The 26,268-nt window shown below is 29.7% G+C and overlaps 1 protein-coding gene across 1 annotated transcript in view; it reads right to left on the minus strand.

The window, feature by feature from the left end:
• LOC142324752 (neural cell adhesion molecule 2-like) overlaps positions 1 to 26,268 on the minus strand; it is a 725,167-nt gene that overhangs the window by 16,480 nt on the left and 682,419 nt on the right. Inside the window, exons 6-11 of the mRNA XM_075365693.1 lie at positions 26,035 to 26,189; positions 25,715 to 25,862; positions 16,923 to 17,053; positions 14,864 to 15,023; positions 13,068 to 13,358; positions 5,712 to 6,032 (exon numbers count right to left, since the gene is read on the minus strand). Of these exons, the coding sequence (XP_075221808.1) occupies positions 5,712 to 6,032; positions 13,068 to 13,358; positions 14,864 to 15,023; positions 16,923 to 17,053; positions 25,715 to 25,862; positions 26,035 to 26,189 (1,206 nt within the window). The remainder of the gene's footprint in view (positions 1 to 5,711; positions 6,033 to 13,067; positions 13,359 to 14,863; positions 15,024 to 16,922; positions 17,054 to 25,714; positions 25,863 to 26,034; positions 26,190 to 26,268) is intronic.

Here is a 26,268-nt window from a genome sequence, read left to right on the forward strand (position 1 = left end):
CTTTTGCTTTAAGCGTATCATAAAATAATAAAATATTTTAGAGTTCTTTATTTTATCTAATATCAAACTGCAGTTAATGTCACACTTAGTAAATGCTCGCTTCAATCTACCAAATTTTACCTATATTACTTTACATTTCTGTAAGAGCATTGCTCATAAAATAGAAATAGAGGTAAATGTTAAATAGAGGTAAATAAAAAAAAAATAAAAAAAGAAAGAGAGGTAAATAGATGTAAATGAATTGTTGCTTAAAATTATAAATATAATCTAACAAAACTTAACCTACGCTCGCTTTGCTTGCTAACCTTGACTGGCGAGCTTAGGTTAGATTACATTTATAATTTCTTTGCAAATACACACTGATTTGGAAGAAAAATTGTGCAAACAATTGCACATTTTCGAATTAGCCTAAACTTGTATGGGCTCATTATAATAAGCCTGAAAAATATCAGAATAATTAGAAATTGCTAGATAATTTTTCAATTTGTCTGGTGCATTGCAAAATGTTGTAGGCTCTTTGCAATAAATCTGATTTTTCAGTTTGCTTCTGACATATATAAAGATATTGAAGTGAAACTTGGACAATCGGAGTATCTGAGAAGAAAAGATTAGAAGCTTTTGAAATGTGGTGCTATAGGAGAATGTTAAAAATCGGATGGGTGGATAAAGTGACAAATGAAGAGGTATTGCGGCAAATAGATGAAGAAAGAAACATTTGGAAAAATATAGTTAAAAGAAGAGACAGACTTATAGGCCACATACTAAGGCATCCTGGAATAGTCGCTTTAATATTGGAAGGACAGGTAGAAGGGAAAAATTGTGTAGGCAGGCCACGTTTGGAGTATGTAAAACAAATTGTTGGGGATGTAGGATGTAGAGGGTATACTGAAATGAAACGACTAGCACTAGATAGGGAATCTTGGAGAGCTGCATCAAACCAGTCAAATGACTGAAGACAAAAAAAAAAATATATAAAGATAAAGAAATATATATTTAAAACATAAGTAAAGATAAAGAATTGTTATACAGATAGGAAAGACATTGACAGAAAGCGTTATGTAAACCGAGCTGTCGAACAACATTTTGATTTATCTTCCATATTATTTAATTTATATTGAGATCTTGTAAATGTTGGGAAGAAAAAGTACTTTCATGTATTAAAATCAAACACGTTCTTGAACAGAATTATATGCAGATGACCAACTGCTAATTTATGAGTCTGAATGAAACCCTCAAAAAACTGTATACATGATGTGATCTATACAGTGATTATTATCTACATTATATAGAGTGGTTATAGAATTTATCATGATTTAATGATTAATCATTATATTAATTGTTATATATATTAATTGTGTGATCTATATTATGTACTGATCAGAATAAAATATTTACTTATTTCATTCTCTGTCATCTGAGTAAACAATACAACATGGAAATATCTTCATCACAATCAAAATGCTCGCTTTTCAGAGAGGATGGCTAATAAGAACAAAAACTGAGATTCACGACAAAGTTCTGTAAAAAGTGACACATTTCAAGTCTCTTGGATGTGATATAACATATAGTATATGAATATTACAGGGATATGCCCTTAAAATAAAAAAAGTTCTGCTTCTTTAGTGTAACTATCCACTACATTCTTAAATGGAAAACTTCCAAAGAAACTTGGCTGCAATTTTCAAGATGATGGCCGTATCAAGTTTTTTATGTAATGCAGAAAGTTAAACTTAAACTAGAAGAGATCTGTCAAATCTAAAATATAGTTCCTAAGAGCTTTTGAGTACTAATAAGAGTCATTCTATTTTTATAGTAATTCTACAACTAATTTTGTCTAGAAAAGACTGTGAGTAGCATACTCAATAAGTAGTATAATAGTGACTGAACTATTCAGAATTGAGTGTTTTCCGAGTTATGTATTTTCTGTATTATCAGAGATGTAAAAAGCAAAATGAGTAACATTATTGTTATTAAAGAAGAAATTATAAATAAACAAAATTATAAATATTATTAAAAAAATATCAGAAAAACTGCTCTGGTTTAAAGAACAATTTAAATATATATTATTGCAAATGAATATTTATTTTTAAAGGTACTACTTTGCTGATATCCATGATACTGATCTACACCTTTCATTTGACAAAACTTAGGCTTGAATCCCAACATGCTTGGTATTTTCCAATCATTAAAAAAATCTGTTCCTCATCATTAAAAAAAGAGAGAGGGTAAAATTATTATTAATTGAGCAACAGCTTGCAGTTCTTGAATTGATTAAATAAAAAACAGGGATAAGAAGCAATTAAACTAAAAAAAAACAACTGTTAAAATTCCTAATTACAAAAAAAATAAAGCAATTAAAAAAAAATTTAACAATAAACTGAAATTTTCAAATATTAAAAATGATTTTTTTTTGAGGATAGTTTGATGTTTTTTGAATTCTTTTTATTTCTGTGCTAATCTTTTGAAAGTACAACATAATTATTACATCTTGTATCTCTTAATACAAGTTTTTTCACAACCTGGGGATGATCCCCTTTCATATCAATAGGGGATCACGAAATTAGCCTACAACTTTACATGTAAACAATAATAATCATATTTTGATAAAAAAATCATTTATTATAAACACTTTACTTACATTTTTAAGTACACATATAAAGAAAATAAATTAATGAGATGGTTGCGTTTGTTTTACATTTAAAAGCTTTTCCGTATGTGGATCTATGTTAGAAACACACAAAAGCAAATTGTTTTCAAGGGATAAAAGATGATTCCTACATTAAATTTTTAATGCAACCATAACGAAAAACCCTTTTCACAGAGGTAAGCCATGATGAAAGGGAATTAGTATTTTCAATGCTTCTGTGACTAAATTTCCATATTCACTTTGACAAGAAAGGCAAAATGTATCTAAATCTTCAGATGTGCACAATGCTGTATTGTTGTAATGTTTTATTGTCAGATATTTTGATGAGCTGGTCATGAATCTCAAATTGTAACTTAGCAGCTTCAACAACATTTTTACTAAGTGGATTCAATACTCAACTGATCAAGACATCATTTTTATCTTACTTCACCGACTGAATAATTACCTCGCACAAATGCCCTTCATACTATCCAAACTGTGATGAATAACAGTGTCTTCTTCATCCAAATCTTTTTCAATATAATCGGAAGTGAGTGGAAACATATCAAAATTTTTGCTTTGAAGGTGAATAATCCATATATCAAGCTTCTTAATGAACTTGTATGAACTTTGTCTGAAACTTTGTCTGTCATTAATAAAATGTTTTATCATGTCCTTGTAATTTCATCAGATAAGTAAGCCAATAGCAACATATACTCATTATTCTGTAAAAATATTGAGAATAGCATTTGTTTATCCTAGAAAAATATTAATTCATCTCGCAATTTTAATAACTGGGCTAATACTTTCCCCTTCATAACAATCTGCCTCTTATGGAAACATTTTTTCCTTTTTGCCCATTTTATTGCATAGTTTAGCAAACAGCCTATTCTGTAATGGTCGACTTTTTAATTTACCCATTTTTACAGCTTTACAAAGAATTTGCTTAAGATTTTGAGGCATATTTTTTTGTGGCAAGAGTGTCTGTGACAGAAGTAGTGCGTCCATCCCGCTCTTGGTATAAAATGATCTTTTAATTTTTTCAGAATTCCATTTTTCTTTTCTGTAACTGCCTTTGCACCATCATTACTTCCTGCAATACATTTTATCAAATTTATTTTATAGATTTCATTAACTTCATAAAAAATTAAAAAAAGACATAGTCTTGTTGCATGACCAGGTATTGATTTACAAAACAACGTATTTTCTTTGATTGATCTGCCCCTATTAGATTCATATCTCACAAAACATAAGAACTGAGACATTTTTGCCACATCTGTTGATTTATCAAACTGAATACTAAAAAGTTCACTTGAACTCACTTGCTGACATATCTGATCATGAAAATCAGCAGCCATGCCTTGATATTGTGCTGTAAGAGAGCAGAATTTTTTAAAATTTTGATGCTTTTCCATACCTCTAAAAAACACTGATCATATCAACTGCAGCGGCAATATGAACTTTCCTGCGATTTGTATGGGTTAAACCCATAAAAATAAGATGCTTCAATTGTATTTTTATCAGTGTTGGCTTGATTTATAGATAGAAGCTTGTTAAATTCTCAAAGTATTTAATTTTCTTTAAAAAATTCCGAGGGTTTGTTTTTATGATCCAGATGTTTAATTTCCAAGTGTCAAATTAATTTTGATGACTTCATGCTTTCATCAAAGAGGACTTGAAAGAAAACAACACATTATGGATTTCCATTCAATGTGGTAAAACCAAAATTTAAATAACAGTCATTGTAAGATCTTGTATTTTTACCAATCAATTCCCTGGATGTAGATGGCTCACTTTGTTTTTTCACAATTTTATCCATTTTAGATAAGAATCTAATTTAAAAAAAAATAGGTAGCTTTCTTATGAAATCTGTCTAATAGCTATACCATTTGACCACACACTAAAAAATAAAACCTCAATTATTATTTTCAATGAAACTATGCTTTAAGAAACTTAAATAAAGGCACCACATGCACGATTTGCATTCGAAACTAAACTGATGTTCTGTAATCCCTTACGCTTCTTTTATACTGAAGCATGACGTGTTCAAACATATTACATGCATGTTTAAACATGATGGTCTCACAGCGAATATTATGCAAGCAGACCAAATCTCAAGGAATATACACATCAAGTTGGAACCTGTAAATTGCCTATGTTTGTACATTTCATACATGCATGTTCATACCTGTCACTATCAATGCAGCTAAATAGTTTTAATTAGGTTTCATTGGGTTGGAGTTGACAGTAGTGAAATATTTATTATATTTTTTTTACTTTTTGTGGATTGTGGATCTAAGAAGGTTGAGATTTGCTGTTTTAATATAACTCATACCTACAAATGCAGATATTTTCTTTACAAGATTCTGCCACAAATTACGTTTTTCTTCTACTTGAAGACCTCTTCATTTTATTATCCCTACTAATTTTCAACATCCTCCTGTAGCATTACATTTTAAAGGTCTCTACTATTTTATTTTTTTTTTTACTTTTCATACTGTCTAATTGTTGTACTTCACAAAAACATTTTTAAGAAAATTTTTTTATTAGATTTATATTAAATAAAAACAGACTTGTTTTCTGAATAAAACTTTTTCTTGCTTTTACCATCTGCTTTTGACTTCTATCTTACTACTTGTATGTTCTTACTGTCAATAACAAAGTAATTATAGATATCTTTCCCTTGATAGCAAAATTCTGCAACTTCTTGTATATTATATTCACCTACCTAATATTTAATTCTTCAGTTATATTTTTTCAGTCACATTTCGTTTATTTAGTTTTAATCATATCCATTTTTAAACTGAATTTCTTACCTAGAGATAAATCCATAACATTTACAATTTTTTTTAACTGAATTTTTGCTCCAGCTAAAAGAGCAATATCATTGACGAATCTTAAGAACTCCCCCTTTTTTTTGATAGTTCATCATAGTTCCTTCTTTTAAATTAGAGAGTTTCAATTCCTAAATTATTTTTTCTAAACAAAAGTTGAAAAGTAACCGGTACAAGCTACATTCTGCCTTACTACAATATTTTGTTATAAACATAAAATTAGTATAAAGTTGAAAGAGATTATAACATACCACTAGTTCTTCTGTGTTCGTGATGGGTGTGTCCTAATGTAGAAACTGACAACATAATAGAATCGCTACTCCTTCCTTTCCCATTGCTAGAATATATTGAAACAGTATAAGATGTACCAGGTTCTAGATCTTTCAAATGAAAATCTGGCACCCCATGACTAGTAAGATTTGTTACTAAATGTCCAGCTTTGCCTTTACCCTGCCAAACTTCGGCAGCAAACACTTGTGGTAATCCTCCATCAAAGCCAGCAGCACAACGAACAAGAAGCCATGTCTGGCTGTGGTTATTTGATGAACAGTTATATGGTGGATCTGGTTTTCCTGTAAATAGTGACAGAAAAGAAAATAGCAATAGTACTGAAATAGGTTTCACTTTGTACAGTAGGTAATGCAGATAACTTATATTATGCATTTATAAATATTTAAATCTGACAAACTGTTGGAATAAATTGTAGATTATAATTCGCTTCTGATTATTATCTTGGGAGTTTCATATTTTTAGTATTTATGTTTGGGTTATTTAAAACTGCAGACTTTTTGAGTAAAAAACTGAACCAAATTTAATAACATTTTCAGTAGTAACACTAGTTATAGAAGGTGGTTGGTTACATGAGTGACTGAAAACATGAAGTAAGTTTTGAAAAATTGTAATATTTATTCAATTTCAGTTTGTCATTTAATAATTTTATAACTTTGTACAATTTTCATGAACAGTTATCATGGAGCACTGTTATAACAGTTATACATAGTATAACAATTAACAGTACAACAGTACAATGTAACAGTACAACAGTTAACAGTTATGCATAGTATATTTGCACTAATCTAAATTAAAATTTTACTTAATAGTTTTTTTATAAAATTTTAATACAAAACATTACTTGCTTTGTTCATTTTAATACTTATCTCCCATTACAGTTTTTATTCTTTATTAGTGTAAGCAAACTCATTTCTGGGTATGTGGGAAGGTTTTTTATAATCTATCATTAACACAGCAATAAAAATTCATAATTATACTTTCATTTGCGGGAATTTTATAGTCGCTTAAAGATTCAAAAAGTTTGTCTTTATAAGAATATGGTATCATCTAATTCACAAAAAATAAAAATTAAATAATACTTATTAAAAGCAATATCCCTGCATAGGTAATGTCTTACAAGAGGCATTTATAAGCCTTCTGTAAGATACTGCCTATCTTGGAGACGAGTTTACTGTTACATAGTAAAAAAAACAACACATTTATGCTTTTTGCACTGATTATTATTTGCTGACTGCTGATATATATGATTGGTGCACAGCAAATGATGTTTAAAAATATAAAAGAATGGAATGAATTGTTAGTTGTTAATTAAAAAAAAAAAGGAAAAAGAGAATAGAAAAAGAAAAAAAAATATATATATACATTTTGTACATGTGCAATTAATTGTTCTTAAATGTAACAGAAAGAAATAATCTGCTCTTTTTTTCCCTTCAATTAAACATTTTGAGATATTATTTAAAAATCCTACAAAACAATTCACTCCAGGATTTCTAATTTCTTATGGGTTATTAAAATATAAAATGCTGATACATTAATATTTGATGATATATCTATTAATATTAGTTCTTTAATGTGAAAATCTTATCATGTGTGGACGAATTTGCAAGCTTGGCTATATGAGGCAGACAAATGCTGTGATATGTGTACTACTCTTTTCCATGACAATGTACTATATCAGCAACTCTGTATAATTAGTTTTAGTAATAAATTAAAAAAAAGTTAGACACAATGAAAATATATATTTTTTCCCCAGTTTTTTATTCCATCATTTGTGAGTAAGAAATTTTATATCACATTTATTGTATATTTATTTCACTGATAAATATATTTTACTTATTTTATATTAATGCATATTGATTTTAATATCAGTTGTAAAAAGTATTTATTTTAAAAGTTATAAGTACAAAAGCAATTAATATACTAATGCAATTAGTATAAAATAAATTTGCATATGACTCGAGCTTAAAATCAATAATAATAATAATACATAAAATCAATGAGTAGTGTACATTGGTAGTTTATTATATCATTACTTATGTTTAATCACTTCATTGTCTGAAAGTCAAGTCTCATAATCAACATAAATAAATAAATTTAATTTTGTTTTTAGTGTCCTGTAATGATATTTAGTTTATGTTACTTAGTCAGTTAATGAATATTTATGTAAACTCAGTCAATTTCATAATTTTTTAAAATTATTTTTGTTTTCATGCTAAAGTGTACAAACTTAAAAAGGAAAGAAAAGTGCTTCTTCAATCTACATCACAATTATGTTAGCTATTATTATTATTAGCTATTATTATGTTAGCTTATTAAAGATGTTTAAAAAAGATTCAAACCTGCCAGTGGATTGACTAGTTTTGATAAAGGCATTGTAAAAAGATGAGTTAATGGGGTTACACAGTAGAGAAGGAATTGCCTACTTTAAAGAATCTGGGTCAAAAACTTTTATCAGTTATTTCAAAAAAAAAACTAGGTTTCAAGTGGTGTAAACTGAAAATAATAGGAAACTTTTAATTGAGAAAATCAATTTTTATTTTTTGGGCTTGATATCACAACATAAGCTTGAAGTTTGTGCATGGGATGTGGAAATGGAATTTGCAGTGTATGAAAAATGGCATGCCTGACCGGGATTCGAACCCAGGACACCTCCAGATGAAAGGCGGAGATACTACCACTCCTCCATTGAGATTGGTGTTGTATTTTCAGTAGAAAAGAATTAGATATTTAAAGGCAATTAGTAATTACAGAAAACTAGTCTCCATTTGTTTATTGAGATGAATCATATATTTCAACTTCACATTTAACGACAAAGTTATGGTTCAATGATTAGCAGTGAAGGATTTAAAATACCAATTAATAAATAAGATCATTTAATAATATTCTACGCCAGAGAAGAAATGGAGTTTGTTCCCAATGTAATTTTAATTTGAAAAGTCAGTTCAAGTAGCATTGACTATCATGCTCACATGAACGTCAACAATTTTTTTGAAATTGGATTTAGAAAATTAATCTCAAATCTTTCTCCACAGTCTACTACAACCAGGTAGATAATTTTCCCCATCACACATTAGACTACTTGATAAGGACCAAATTAACTCAAAAAAAAGTGACATGATTGACTGACTGGAAAATAATCATATTCCATTTACTTTGTCACTGTTAAAAGCCACAGTTATATGAATTAATTAATTTACATAAAACTACAAAGAGACAAAATCACTTAGATGAACTTTTAGACAAACATGGACATTGAGTTCTTAAAATTCAGCTTTACTATCCAGATTTTAATCCAATTGAGATGGTATGGTCAGCTACGAAAAGACATGTAGTTCATAACACAGTATTTTACATCAGATGTTCAGAAATTAACTGAGAATAAATTCAATGCAATGAATAAAGATGATTGGAGGAAACCTTAGGTGAAAAAGGAAAAAAAATGAGTAGCTGATTATTTAAAACTTAGTAAATTAAAAAACAGTAAAGTTATATTTAATGCAAAATAGTATAAATAGTCAAGGGTTTTTTAGATTTGTAGTTTTGAAATCTAATGTTTTTGGTAATTAAAATCAAGTTTTTAAAATGATTAAATTTGGAAGGCTTAATAGTCTATGACTAGGTGGGATTGTTATTCTTCTATTAATTGAACAGAACATTAATTAATGTTTTTAGATTGAGTAGATGTTTTTGAACTGTTTCATCACAAACTATGATAACAACTTTTCTTAAAGTTAATTATAGTGTGATCAGGTACACTATAGGGGAAAACACAGCTTTTGCATGACGTTTTTATTGTGTATCTTTGAGTGACCTATTTTCTTTGTATTAATTGTATTGTGAATTTGGTGAGGGACATTATTTGTGACTGATCCTGTCTTGGAGCTGGTGAGTATTAAATAATATTTAAAATAGCCTGCTAGGGCATAAATAATGAACAGTTGAGAGTAACACAGCTAGCTAACTCCAACACAACCTTCTAAGTTCTGCTAGTTCAATGCTCGGCCCAGCAGATTGTCGTAAACAAACATTCCAATCCTACCACTTCCTCTGAGTACAAGGGAATAGTTATGAGTATGAATGACCAAGTAACAATATGTGAAAATGTATCTAAGAAGACACCTGAAGTAATAACAGATTATAAATAATCTGGAATAATCATGATGAACCATCAAGTGAAGCCAGTCATTCAGGAAATAATGCCCGTCTTACTAAACAGATGAAGAAATCAGGGAGTTATATCACCCCAAAAACTAACTTCCCAATAAAAATCAAGACATAGTACTAGATCCTGTAGAGGATATTCCAATCAGTACCTATATTGTAGCCATTAGTAAATTAGTCACTTCCAAAAATACCTTATACGCATCCAAGACTCCATGAACCTATATTCTGATGAACAGTGATCCTGTTAAATTGATCATTAGCAAAAACAATCAAGTTAATGCTGGCAACCACCTCCTGGAGATTCACTCCTTGTTGACTAAATTCAAATGAGTAGTCCTATCTAATGTCTGCCCAGCCACACTCCCATGAGCAAGGTATGGAACAAGATCAACAAAATCAGAGGAAACGTGGTTGGAAAGTCCAACCATATACAAAATCTGGTTGAGAGTGGCTGCGTAATACATGACCCTTACGACGTAGCAAATATTCTGGGCAACAGGTTTTCACTGAATTCTTGCAACTCAAACCTTGATGAACAGTTTTCTGAGGATTAAGAATAGCCCTGAATTCAGCTTAGAGGACATGCTTTGGTGGGATACTAACATCAACCAGGAGCTGAACGCCCCTCTAACCTTGAGTGAATTATGGGATGTAGCAAATTTAAATTCTTCTAGCTCTGAAGCTGAAGGAATATTATGTCTTCATATGGGAGGTTCCAGATTAAGGTCTTCACTACATCTTTCATCTGTTCAACACTATTCTTGAGGATGGAGTGCTTCCAGATATCTGGAGGGAGGATGTAGTCATCCCTGCGGCTAACCCCAGCTGTGACTTGATTTTGGCAGAGAACTACCATCAGATTGCTTTAACATGCAGCCTTTGCAAGGTGATGGAGAAGGTAATAAATAAGAGTGAAATGGCTTCTGAAAATAATGAAATTCTTCTCCCAATACCAATATGGGTTCAGAGAAAAGAGATCTACCATGGATCTGTCTATACACACACATCCATCTGTCTATACAGATGGATGTGTGTGAGGCATTTGACTCTAAGAAGCACCTCCTTGCAGTGATCTTAAACATTGAAGAGGCCTACAAGATGGTTTGGAGAGAGAGGATAATCCCTGTCTTACTACAGAATGGTGTTAACAGGAATGTGTTGAACTTTGTGGCTAATTTTCTGATTAAACGAACAATCTCTGTCAGGGATAATGGAGTACTTTCAGAAATCTTTGAAATTATAAATGGAGTCCCTCAGGGATCTGTCCTAAGTGTGATGCTCTTCTTGATGGCTATAAATTGTGTAATGATGTAATCACTCTGCCAGTGCAAAAACCACTGTCACCTTCGCTGACAATATCACTATCACCTGCAAAGACAAGAAGATTGAAACTAGTAGGAAAATAATGCAGAATTTGCTGAACTCATTGCAATGATACACACAATGTAGTATTTTAAATTGTTGGCAAATAAATCAAGATTTATTGTTTTCGCTTTGACAGCTAGACAGATACAAGAACATGGTCATATTAAACTTAGGTGAAGGTGAGATAAAGAGAACAATTGAGATTAAACTTCTAGGTGTGACTTTTGATGACAAACTGACTTTCTCGAGCCATGTTAAGTACAGTAAGGTTGAATGTCTTAGGAGAATTAATGTTCTTAAATTCATATAATCTCGCAATTGGGGTGCTGATAAACACATCATTCTGAACACATATAGAAGCACTGTTTTGTTGAAGCTGGAATATGGGTCTAGCCTGTATGACTGAAAAAAAAAAGTTAAGGGCTTACTAGACTCCTTGCACAATACCTGCATTCACATATCCACAGGGGCATTTGCCACTACCCCTATACCAAGTTTACTGACAAAATCCTATAAACTTTCATTACATTACAGGAGGAAATACCAGGCTATCAAGTATGCAATCAGCAGGTCCCGTTTTTCCAACTGCTCAAGGCAAATGACCAGGCTTGCTCACATTCTACAAATCGAGCACCACAGCCTTTCAACCTCAGACTGCTTCGCTATTTCCAGGAACTAGACCTGCCTGTTCCAAAAATTCTTGGAAAGGAAATGTAGGTTGTGGTGCTTCTTGGTTGCAAGCATCTCTAAAGATCGAAAATTTACCATGTGAAAGTCGTAAATGGGACCCATGTTACCAATCTGCTAGAAACCAATTAACAATATGACCAATAAGTACAATGGGTACACACACATTTATACAAACGACTCTGTCTTTCCCAATGAATGTGGCTGTTCAATTACATTCCCTGACAATGAGTTAATATGTAAGCTTAGTGCCTACTCCTCTATGTTCTTTTGTGAGGCCAATGCGGTTTACTTCGTCTTGAGAGTTATTGGTACCTGTAGTGCCGACAGCTTCCTAGTAATAACTGACACTATGAGTGTACTTGAAATCTTGACCTGCAGACGATCTGAACCCATCATCCAAATAATCTACGATATCCTTTCCAGAATAAACAAGGCATGCATTCGAATGGGTCCCAGACCATTGTGGCATCCTGAGGAACGATCGGGCTGATGAGTGTGTCAAGAGAGTGGCAACAAATTGTCTTTGATAGGATTAACATGTGAGAGCAATTTCATGAAAATAGTCTGTGTTAAACTACATTCTCAGAGGAATAAGTAATGGCTGTTAAGTATGGCCTTATATCTCCCATCAGTGAACGTGCGAGCCCTTATGGACTACAGTATGGGCAGTGAAAATAGACGAGTGGTGATGTTCCAATATTTATTAGCCATTTATTATTTTTATTTTAGTTTGTGTTTATTGTGTTTGGTGTTTATTGCTTCATTATTTATGATCTTGTAATTAATTTATGTCACTAATGACTATAATTGGCGAAACTACAAACGATGGAAAAAAAGGCATGCTATAATTAACTTGAGGAAAAAAATTATTAACATTGAAAACAGAAAAAATAATAGATTCACAAATGCAACAGGAACATTTTCATTGTACTTGGTACGTATCTATCTGCTAAATAACCAGTATGAAAAGCTGTGACTGATGTATTTACTATAAAGATTGTACTGATAAATTTTTAAAGTACACTACAAAAAACCATTGTAATCTAGTGAGAAATTATAAAATCAGTCATAATTATTCTGAAGTACAAATAACTTACCAGCCGGTACAATATGAAAAACACAAGGTACTGTTTGTGATCCAAGAGAGTTCCGTCCCCAACAAAGCAATGTTCCATAATCAGCTTCTGAAACAGGTTTGTAATTGGCAATACTTCTTCCTCCACCAGCTTCAAAACTCTCCACTGAACGTGCTTGAATTGCTGAGTTGTTGAAACTCCATCTGAACCAAAGAGCTGGAGGATTAGCATCTACTCCACAACTGACGGTTACTTCTTCTAAACGAGCTACTCCATATACTCTTTGCTGACTTAAACGACAGTGTGGTTCATCTATTGAAAAAAATAAAAATAAAATAAAATATTTTTTTTATCACTAATTTGATAAGTGGTTTGATACAATTTTCCAGTCCTTCCTATTCTATGACTTACCTCTATTAACATTACTTAATCTTCTACTAACATTACCTAATCTTTTAACCTCAACATATATGCCCAAATAGTATAGATATTTGCTTTAAAGAATTATGCTTTAATCATTGTCTCCATTCACAATTACTACCTTTAAAATCTCTTTCTAAAACCTAATTAGCCAACTATGAAAGTCTTAATATAATATCGAAAACATTACTTCTACTGCAATTAAGATTCTTAACACAAACTTATTTCTTCTTCAGTTTTTCTTAAAACCTTTGCATTTAATGTCCTACAAAACTATAATTTTCAAATTCTCTCACAATGTTATATTTCAAATGTTAATTATTTTTTGCCTTTCCAATTGGCTACGTTTCATTCCCATAATGTGAATTACTCCACACACATTTTAAAAATATAACCTCTAATTCCTAATTCATAAATTAAATTTATATCTAAGTAAGTAAATTTGTTTTTAAACTAATATAAAATTTACTTTTAGGTATGCAATAATCAAATAATCATAAATAGTTTAAATTTTAGCTGTTAAAATCATATCAAATAATAATGTTCCATAATCAACTTCTGTAATCGATAATTAATGTTCCATAGTCAACTTGAGGTCTGGTTGCCTTAATATGGGCTACATCCTTTTTCAGGAACTACTCCTTAGTCTGATCTCTCCCCAAATATCCCATCCAGCATGGTAACATTTATAACACTGCACTCTGCTTTTTAAAGGCTTATGAGCACCCTTATCATCTGCCTCATGATTTATTTATACAGGAATCATTTATTTTTTTCAGAACATAATAATACTAAATGATTCCTGTATTAAATGTTTCTGAAACCATATATCCAAATATGTTGTTGAATAAAAGTAACATGGTGTCTTTTTCTATTCTTACAGAAAAACATACTCTAAAGAATTAGTAAAATATAATAGTATAATAAATATCTCCAAATATGGAGTAATGGTATGTAATTTTTTGGGTATTTGTTTTAAACTCGAGTGGATAGTTAATTTTTTATAAGGCTTCAAACTTGGGTCCATAAACTTCTGTTTCCTCAGGATGTTAATATTTCTGGCTATTCTATGATTTCATTTTAATGCCTCAATTTATAAATGCTATTATATTTAATGTTTATTTTATTTTCAGTGTAACAAATCAAGGTTTGTCATACTACTTAATAACTATATACCTGTTCCTACTTCCCAGAGCTTTTTATTTAAAGATGGGTGTAGGAAAGATGTGAAAGCTACATAATAATACTATTGGAAAAAGTTTTAGCTTTGTGTTTTACTTTCAGTAGGCTAATACTAAAATTCAATAGTATTATTATATCAATCATCAAATTAATTGCATAATGTGTCATTCATTAAAAAAATCTTTATCTTAAATTAAATAAAGTATGATACTTACATTTGACGTCCAAGTTAAATGGTTTACTTTCAGTATCTCCAGCTGAGCTAGACGCAAGACATGAATATAGCCCAGTTCCTTGCCTACTAACTGATTGCAATACTAAAGTCTGATTACTAACAATCACTCCAGCAGAAGAGTTATTTTCTACTTCACGTCCCTAAAAGATAAAAGCACAAAAAATCCCAGTTAATACTAATTGTACTAATATAATGAACCAGTAACCATTGTGATAAATAATAGCTTTAATAAAAGTAAAATAAAAAAAATAAAAATATTGGAATTTTCACTTTTTTATCAGACACATTTTCTCTTTATTGCATTAGATGTTAAATGAAATAAAGTCAAAACTCAATTATTAAGTTTTAAAGGGTAAGTAGCTTCAAAGTATTCCTGGAATACGCTTGTTAGTTCCTGAAAACTATTCATAAAATAGACTCTAAGAAACTTTGCACTGAGATTAAACTTTCAACTCTACTTTCTATGTGTCCTTCAGTCTTTGATTGTACTCAGTATATTCATCATTTATCATGGAAATTTCATCCATCACAAACACTTTCATCAATACCAAGACCCTTATAGAAATGCTTGACTTGTAAACTTTTATCAGTTTATTTTTTAAATTTAAGTTTGAAAAGTTTTCATGAGGTTTTTTGCTGAAAAAGTTTTAATTTTTTTAATTGCTGTCATGATTATTATTTCAAATAGAACGTGATTTAGTATTACTATTTCAATTACATGACCTTTTGTAGTTTAAGTATAAAAAAATTATCCAAGGTCATAAAAAAATCACAGTAGTACTCTGATTTGAGAATAAGTAAAACATTACTGTTGGTATATTATATATTTTTAAGCTATTATTATGTATTTCAATTTTTTTTTGTTAGTTTACTAAATTAATGATATTTTACACAGTATTAAATATTATCTTAATAACCTATTTTGTATCTAGTTAATAAGTTTATAAAAAAATATCCTAACAATAATGATACGCTATTTTAAGTAACTGATCTTTAGCCATTAGTGAAATATTAATAATATGTAACTAAGAGAGTACCTAGCATTGTTTAATTTTAGTAACCTATGAGAACTAATTTACTAAATGTGGCTTTTGATTATTGACATTTCATCTTTACATCTCAAAAGTAGTAGGATTTAATTAGTGAAGGTGCAATAGCCATTTATTTCATTATCCCTAATTAAACAATAAAACTGTGAATCTCCTCTTTCATTCATCTGTAATCACCTGTTTCTGTAGTAGAATATCTCATATATACAGAATTCATCTTATAATACATACCCAACCAAGATTTATAATAATCAATGTGGGTGTTGGTGAGGTGCAGAGGGTTACTGATTGTGGGAGGTAGATAGTTTGGAATTAGGTGGACAAAATATAATATATTACAAACAGCTCATCAATATCTCCTAGCTATCATTCTATTGATATATTATCTATCATTGTAGAGATGTAAGCAACAAGATACTCACTGCAGAAACAAGATATGCAGCTACCAGTGGGACTCTGAATCAAAAAGGCTGCACAATATATTTAAAGTCATCCTGAATATCATGTGAATCAGAGAACTTGACAGAGAGCTACTAATAATATATACAACTTTCCATATTCGTTTTCAGATATAAACTACTGTTTTTTTGTTGTCTTCAGTCATTTGACTGGTTTGATGCAGCTCTCCAAGATTCCCTATCTAGTGCTAGTACAAACTACTATAATTGTAATATAAAAACAGATTGTTTACTCTATTATACGTACATCAGACTGTCATTAATAATCACTTATTTTTTTATTATTTTTTTTTTTAATGCTTCATCACATAAGCTTAAAGCTTGGCCTATAGGAATATGAAGTAGAAATTTTGTAGCATATGAAAAATGCTACGCCTAACTGTGATTTGAACTGGGAGATGAAAGGCTGAGTTGCTACCAAGGAAATCGGCAAAGGATATTTACCGAAGGAAATAGTCAAAATAATGAAAAAATATTTTAGTACATTAATTAACTAATCGCAAGTAAATTAAAAAAAAAAAAAACAACTGACATCATGTAGCCAAGTGACTCTGCGGACCCAAGGATTGGCTTTAATTTTACACTCAAAATAAACATCCATTCCTTCCCTGATATTTGTAGCATTAAGATTCGTACCAAGCTCTAGTGACACAATGGGCACATCTGAAACAATGATAAAGTAGTTAACATTAATGATTCTACTGTTTTATATTTTGAGAGATTATAAAATTAAAAATCAATTAATTTTTCATGTATAATATATACTATATTAGCTATTTGGTATGTGCTTTACATGTCTGCTTCTGTAGTTGGGCAACAGTATCTCCATAGCTCCTACATTACCAAACTTACATGTCTCATAACACACAAACATACATTCCTGACAAGAATTTTTATTGTGTTAATGTACTGATGCAGTACTTAATGCAGCTTATGTTAAAATTTCAAAATAAAAATTTTATGAGAAAAGATATTGTACAATTTAATGTTAATTTAAAAAAAAATTCTTTATAAAGATTTAAAAAAAATTTTCCAAGCAGAAAAATTAAAGAAAACTCTTTTTTCCTATAAGGAGATGACATCTAAACAGAACAAAAAATGTAGTTTCTCCTTTACTAATGAAAAATAAATATGAATAACAATTTGTTAAATTTCTTCCAGTTGATTGATACAATCAATAAAAGACAGACATGAAAATCAACAACCATCCATTAACTTTTTCACAGATAAAAAGAAATACTGTTAAAAACTTATGATTGCACAGATAATACAAGTACATTTAACAGGATTTAAATTGTCTTCTGTTAATGATGATTTTATGTCTTTGTTGTGTACAATGCTGTTAAATAGATCAGAAATGACATTTATTAGATATTTCCATTACTGAGTTGAAGTAGGGTATATTCGAGCAGCTGTAGCAAGGCTCTTGTAGAGTAGATGTATGGCCGTAAGTAGAGGAAAAAGTGTCTTGCTAGAATTGCTCTGCTACACATATGCGTTGTTTCATGACAGAAGGAAATGGATAATTTATTGCTTTATGCTATCTATTCCAGTTCTTATTATGGTCGTGATGCATGTAAAGCGCACTTGAGTTACAAGAGAAAATAGTTGTTTTTCTGACAGTAAAGATGTTCACTAAACAGCCAACCTCCTCACCGAACAAAATAAAGGTCTTATTCTTAGGGTTCAATATTGCCAGCATTTTGGTAAGTTTACAACCCATATTTTGAGTAACTGAAGAAGACATTAGGAAACTACTTCACTTCTCAATTGATTTTATTAGCCTGCCATAGGATACTTATTGTATCATATGACAATATTTTTCTTGTGAGTGACTTGTGAATCATTTCAGGTCAGTCTACAGCCATTTTGGTAATGGCATTAAATATACATGTCAGATATCTGAATTGATATATATCAGTTATTATCAATTTCATGTTTATTATAGCAGATTACAGAAAAGTATTTCATGGAACAAAATACGGAACTAAATGCATGAATTACCTTAAATCATCAGAAAAAATCCAGTGGAACTCCTTTCATCTTGAAAAAGTAAGTGTCACAAAAGCCATTTTATAAATGTTTATTTTTTGAAAATGATTAGAATAATTGTTCTAGTCAGGATTACTGCCCTTCATAAGTATACCAATTATCGATTAATTATTTTGCTTTAAAATTGTTTTTAAATCTGTTTTACTTTTATTACACCTATTTTTTTCTTTACTCTTTTATATTTATTCAAATAAAATGAAAAATAATGATAATCTAACAGCAGCTTAATGCATTCTCAGTAGATTCACCATCATCAAAAGCCTAATTTCAAAAGATACATTAAAAGTTACTGTTGACATAAATAATTATTTTTGTGATTTTTTTTGTATAGATGGTAATACAATCTTAATTAAAATATAATTTTATATTGAAGCTATTGATTTACAATGTTACTGTTTTAAATTTAAATTAGTATGCATATGAGGTATTTCAAATTTTTTTGATTTGATATTTATTTTATTTGTATTATTGAAATATTTTACATATTAAGATTATAGTTTATGTTTAAAAATGTACAATTATTTTTTTTATATGACTTGCTGTTTTGTGTTTTTATGTGTTACATTGAATAAAAGTAAAAATTTATTGCTGATTTGTATCTATTTGTATAATAATGTTTTTTTGTTTTTTGAATAATGATATGAACTCTCAGTAAAAAAAAAAAAAAAATAAAAAATAAAAGATTGCGGAGTGAATAGAGATGAACAGTTATCAACAAGGAACTAGTTCAAAAATAGAAAAACCATCCCTTAGGATGGTCTGGATATTCATATTCACAGTTCATTCCACAAGTTGGATATTCATTCCAACCAGTGAAATGAATTCATACAGTGGAATTCAGTAAAAAAAATAAAAAATGCAACAGAATTATTTTGGGTGTTTTTAATCTTTTTTCTTACTTTTCTATTTACATCCACTAAGGAATTAATTAATTGCTTATAAAGTTTGCACATCATCACCAAATGATAATAAATTAAATTCCAATTTTAAAATTACATCAGTTCTAATATTATGATAAAGCAGTTAACAGTAAAGACACTTAACATATTAGTTACAGTTAAAAAACAATGATCTTAATTTTAGTATTTTAGAATTGTGAAATTTATGCTAATCTTAAACTGTTTAACAGACAATTTGTATAGTGAATAGTCATAATTCAGAGGATAAAAAGCTATGCTACATGTTCCCCAATTGTGTCAGGGCGTAACAATAGTATAATTCTGAAGCACATCTGTTTCCTTAATTGTGATCATAGTAATTAATAGTGCATTGAAATTATCAATTGGTATTATAATGAATTATACATGCTGATTTATACCATACAAAAATTTCACAGGATAAACATCTTTTTGTATCCATCAACGTTTCATCCTAAGATAACTTAATTAAAATAAATTAAGTATTTGAATGAAATAATGATTTATGTGTTACTCATGGGTGATATATAAATGTAAAATATTTATATGCAACATTGAAATTCAGACACTCAATTTATCATGTGATATAGGTGAAAAATTATTTATTTACAAATCCAATTCTTTTATAGACTATGTTTGATATGTATTTTGAAAAATACTTTTAACTTTATGTTTCTGAAAATAAATGTACAAAAAGGATTCTCACAAGCATTTTTTAGGTGTCTAAAACAGGAGATAAATATCACAGAATTTTTTTAAATGTGTGCACCAATATCATTAAAATTTTGATGCAAAATTGACTTGTGTGCTAACATTTTGGGAAACACTGACATCTTACATGTTTTAAATATTCTGAGAACCTTTACAAATAAACAAAATTCACACAAGAATAATAAATAATATTACAGTATCTTATTTCAGTTTCTGAGTTCCAACATTGCTATGATGAGTGGGAAAACCGTTTCAAGCATTGTGTGGCTTCCCAAGGGAACTATTTCGAAGGTGATAGAATCCATGTTTACATGGAACATAAAAAGGTTTTCTGGACCAGTCTCATACATACAAACATACATATGTACAGACATCATGCCAAACTAGTTTAAATGAATTCAGTGATGATCAAAATGGATATTTCCGTTGAAATCTGGAAAATGAAATTTTTCGCAATCCTTTACTTCATACAAGAAAGTAAAAAAGACAAATCAATAATAATAATAATAATGACACTAGTAATAATAATAACAATATTTTTGTCTTCAGTCATTTGACTGATTTGAAGCAGCTCTCCAAGATTTCCTATCTAATGCCAGTCATTTTATTTCAGTATACCCCCTACATCCTACATCCCTAATAATTTGTTTTAGATATTCTAAATGTTGCCTTCCTCCATAATGTTTCCCATCTACATGTCACTCCAATATTAAAGCGATCATTCCAGGATGCCTTAATATGTGGCTTATAAGTCTATCTCTTCTTTTAATTATATTTTTCCAAATGCTTCTTTCTTCATCAGTTTACAACAACACATCTACATTTGTCACTTTATCCGCCCATCTGATTTTTAACATTCTCCTATAGTACCACATTTCAAAACCATTCAATCTTTTCTTCTCAGGTACTCTAATTGTCCAAGTTTCACTTCCATATAAAGCTACAATCCAAACATATACTTTCAGAAATGATTCTGGTCTGGTAACTCTTCTCATGGAACAACATTTATTTAGGTGTGACAGTGGGCAGTATTACAAAAGACAATTGTTAAACAGACCCGTTACCTTACTAAAAGGGTTTATTTTAGCCCTTTTCTGGATTCCTCCCATTATTATATTTTATACTACTTTCTTCTTAATTGGTAGGAATTTGTTACTCAGATCCATTATACCGGTCTTGTTACAGTATATACATCCTTTATTCTGACTAGTATATAATAGTAATATGTTACACAAATCCAGTCAGGAATGGGTCACATACTAACCATGGAGTACCACAGTACTCCATGGTTAACAAACAGACCTGGTTAAAATTGTTGTTGTTAAGATAATAATTGCTATTATCTTTTCTGCTAAGATCACACTATAATTTCTATGTTTAGTGCTGCCTACCTTTCTTAGCTTCAATTTTTAATCACTTGTTGAGGTGTTTCAGAACCATTCCATTGTCAAAACTTATCATATTACTAACAGAGGCGTCAACAAAAGATAAAAAAATGAAGCTAAGAAAGGTAGCAGAACTAAACATAAAAAAAGGCCTGCCTTAGCACTTGCCTGTTTAGTTTAGATTAAGTGAAATTGTGGTTTCCATGACCCAGAACACTTTCACAAAATACATAATTAATTACAAAATATAAATATAGATGTGATTAAAATCCATATTAATTATTTGAGCACATATTTATGTACTTATTGAATTAGATGCAGAAAATCGAGTTTTTTTTTAAAAAACAGTTTAGTGTATCTTAAAAAAAACTCTCAAAGTGATTCTATGAAAAAGAATTTTTAATTTCGTTTCAAAAAAATTGAGAGAAAAGATTTTATTATTAGTTTAATAATTTATTAAAAATGGTAACAGAACCACAGTTTCTTTTATGCTGAATTTTTTTATTTTATAGATACCTTCTCACATTGTCAGAATTTTCAGAGGAATAACTCCACGTCATCTATATTTAATTTTATTTATTTATTTTCTTAATAAAATATGTAAATATATATATAATATAGTTTACTTAATTAATTAATTTTTTTTTATTATAGAACAAAGGGAACATTTCAGTATTGTAAGAGTGATGACGATCACAAGAGGAGTACAGAAGTGTATTATGAATTATGTAGGATTGATTGAGAGTAAAAATTAGTGACTAAATTTTTACTTAATAGTCCTTCTACCCTTTAAATAGCATGGAAGTTTTTTATTAGACTTTATTTCAATTTTAGCTGCCACATACAGCCACATGATTTAAAGATGTAATTTTTTTAACAACAGCAGTAGAGAAAGTAATAATTCTGAATTTTTTTTGTTTTTTTTCTTTTTCAATGATAAGTTAGACCAACAGTTTTTAGGGTTTTTCATATTATAGTATTCAACTTCATAATTATTTTAACTGACTAAATTAAAAGGAAAACAAGATTAAAAATATTGTTTTATTAATTATTAATATTCAGGAGATAATAAATAAAAATTACTAAAAAATAAAAGTTAGGTTATTTATTAAACGAAAGAGTTAGTGTTTACAATTTTTACGTTCCCGTCTAGATAGTGCTGTAGCACACCTATAGCTCTAGAAGGGAAAGTATTGTAATTGGTTCAGTTGGCATATGCGGTTTTCATCAGGTCTCTACATTTTGACACCTAAGAAACCAAAAAAAAAAAAAAAAAAAAACAGATGGAAATTTTCCGGAGGCTAATGTTTGTATTTATGTGTTCAGTGTTTGCTACTAAATCACTTTATATCTCGAGAACTAGTGGACTGATTTTGACCAAACTTGGTCAGATTGCTTCTATGTATGGGGCATTGAAGCCACTAAATTTTCAACTTACAAGGTTCAGGAGGTGAGCCTCTAGAGCAAGGTCATCTTCAGTATCTCGGGATTTCGCCTAATTAAGATCTTATTTTTCTTAGCCACATTTGTTAACAATTAGAAAATAACAATATATGTAAAAAAAGTCTTTGAAAAATTGTACCCCATTCCAAAAACTCTGTTTTATTCGTCCGATATGTTGTGGTGTCACAGGTGAATGATAGAATTAAATAAATTAATAATATTTAAAATGTAAAAAAGTAACTTGAACTGGCTGGGTCTCGAACTCAATCGCTCGGTGACTCAGTACCTAGTGTGTTAAGTGTCGCAGCTGCACCAGTCTACCGACTGTATAATTTGTTTTTTGCAAGTTGTGAAATTACATTAGATTAGTAAGTGCTGACCATCACTGCTAGTACTGCCACATTCGCACAAATTAAATATGTGCAGGTGCTTTAGTTTTCATTGAATTAAACAAACCAAAAAATATTATATTTAAATAAAGTTGTGAGTGTAATTCGTGCATCAGAAAATCCGTGTGATGGGAAAGTTCTACAACTGTGTTGTCAGGTTTTTTCAGCAGAAAACATGAAATTAAAACTAGAGAAAGAAAAACATTTGCATATTTTATTTAATTAGCCTAAGAGAAATTTCTGCTTCATCATTTATAACAGTTAATTAATGTCAGGTTTGTATTTTGAAATGTTTATAGATATGATTTGCTACTGATTTTATCCATAAAACATTGTCTATTTTGAGATGTAATTAAGTTCACCATTAAGAACAATAGCATTTAGATACAAATATGAGTACTAATGCTTTTCAAGGGTTTTAAAAATAAATATGTTTCTGGAACTCCATAGTACGTTTTCTGCATTTTTCACTGATATTTCTATACATTTCAAGTACTTTCTAAGTGAATTCTAGCTCAACATATTTATCCCTCTACAAATATTATCAATAGAATTTAAAAGAAAATTATCATTAATAAATGTGATGAAACATAAAGATATTGATTTGATATTTGAATTTGAAAATCTTTTATTTTTTGTTTACTATATTGTTAAATATGCATAAAAACGTTATTTTACAATGGAAAGTGATAAAGAGAAAAAAATTAAATCAAATGAAGTAAAGTTTTTGGTAATTTGAGTTAAAAAACATTGCAAAATATACAAAATTCTTAATTTGGTGATTATTGCATCACAATTCATTTGAAAAAAAAAAAAATTATTTTGCAAATTTTGCAGAATTCAATAAACCAATATAATTTTCTGAAATGATCGTTAATTAATGTTAAATAGTAAGAGATAATTCAAACTAACCAATCAGTGTTTGGAATAAGGAGACATTTAATTGTAAATTTTCTTTCTTAATTGTATATTTAAAACAAAATCAGTAAAAAATTATTATTTTGTTAAGTAAAATATAGAATGCAACAAATTATTAAATATTTTGAATTGGGTGGAAGTGTGTGACAATCTGCTAGGGCGAATTGAAACTGATCCTGATTTTCTAAAAAACGATACTACTCGTGATGAATCTTGGACATTTGAAAACAACCCAGTAACAAAAAGCCAGAGCAAGGAGTGACACACTTCAAACTCACTATGTCCCAAAAAAGCAAAAATGAGCAAATAAAATATCAAAATCATAATAATTTGTTTCTTCAATAGTAATGGCATTGTCCAAAAGTTGTTTTTGCCTAAAGAAAAACTGTTTATTAATATGTTTATTGGGAAATTCTTGAAAGACTGCAGAAAAGAGTTGCCTGCCTGAGAGCACCCATCAAAGACAACTGGATGCTGCATCATGACAATGCACCTTGTTACACAGCACTCTTAATTAATGAATTTTTGGCAAAGAAAAACATTCCTGTAGTTCCTGAACTTCCTTATTCACCAGACTTGAGTCCTTGTGACTTTTTCCTGTTCCTGACTTTAAAAAAAAAACCTCTAACAACACTATTTTGGAACAGTAGAAAACATTTTAAAAAATGTAACCGACCATCTGAAGGCTATTTCAGTTTCTGAGTTCCAACATTGCTGCGATGAGTGGGAAAACCGTTTGAAGCATTGCATGGCTTTCCAACGGAACTATTTCGAAGGTGATAGAATCCATGTTTAATTGGATTGTACATAAAAAGGTTTTCTGAACCAGCCTCATTACTTTATTTACAGACCTTGTATAATAGATCTGATGTAGTAAGAGATAAAACTAATCAGCAACAGACTTGTATATCTTGAATTGATTATCTTTCATTTAATATTTTTTTAACCTTCATAACACATTATTTTGATGCTTAATTGTCTGAGATTGTTTAGCTCTCAATGTGTATTTGACAAGCCCTCCAACATTCACATCATATGCAGTCTTACAAGTGGTATCTTTACTCTACTTGTCACCTTATCACAGAGTCTGGCTGTGTAGTGAATTTAATTACTTTTAAGAATACAACTCTGACTTTTATCTGTTATACCTGAAATAGTTTACATTTGTCACAGCTTTAAAAAAAAAGCACAGATAAAAGATGTAAATCAATAAATTAATGTAGTTCTTTCTGTGACAGACTATCACATAAACATTGTCTCCACTTGGTAGAGGAATTACAAAAAAAAAAAAAGTAATAACAAATAAGAATGCATAATACAGCTGATACTATTAGAAAAAATGAAATGAAAGGATAAAATAATCAGAATATGAAATACGTAAGTAAATGAATACATGATAGCTATCATCATCCACAACATAGATTGAGATAGAAGCTACGTATCAGAGATACAAGTATGGGGACCCAGTTTGAGAAAATTTATGTCAAAATAACTTTTATTTGTACTGACAATGTACATCAAGTTTCCATGAATCTTCAATCATGCTAGCTGGTAGATGAGGGTTTGTACCCCTACAAGATAACCTGGCACCAGCATCTTCAACTTGTGGTATAAAGTTTAGTGTACTAGTTGTAACATTTCCATCATCACTGGTTACCTGGAAGTAAAAAAAAGGAACACAAATAATTATTAAACAACTCATGAAGAATTCTATGTGTGGTAAACACAACAATTTTTTGTTTCCTTTTTTTTAATAAAATAGATCTATTAATGCAATCTATTTTTATAAAATAACCAATTAATTTAACTCACAATTATATTATACTTACAATTTCATTGATGTGTGTTTGTATTTGTTGTCCAGATTTCCACCATGTGATGACAGGAGCAGGTCTAGATCCTGTAGTAAGACAAGATACCTCATAATGCGTACCAGCACTAAAGATTTGATTTTCTCCAATCAGTCTTACTTCTAATGGGCGAACTAAAAACAACAAATAAACAAAAACTATTTTAATTTATTCACAAAAATTAAATTTCATATATATCTATTTTTAATGGTG

The sequence above is a fragment of the Lycorma delicatula genome, chromosome 5, assembly GCF_047948215.1.
Source record: "Lycorma delicatula isolate Av1 chromosome 5, ASM4794821v1, whole genome shotgun sequence".
NCBI classification, from domain to species: Eukaryota; Metazoa; Arthropoda; class Insecta; order Hemiptera; family Fulgoridae; genus Lycorma; species Lycorma delicatula.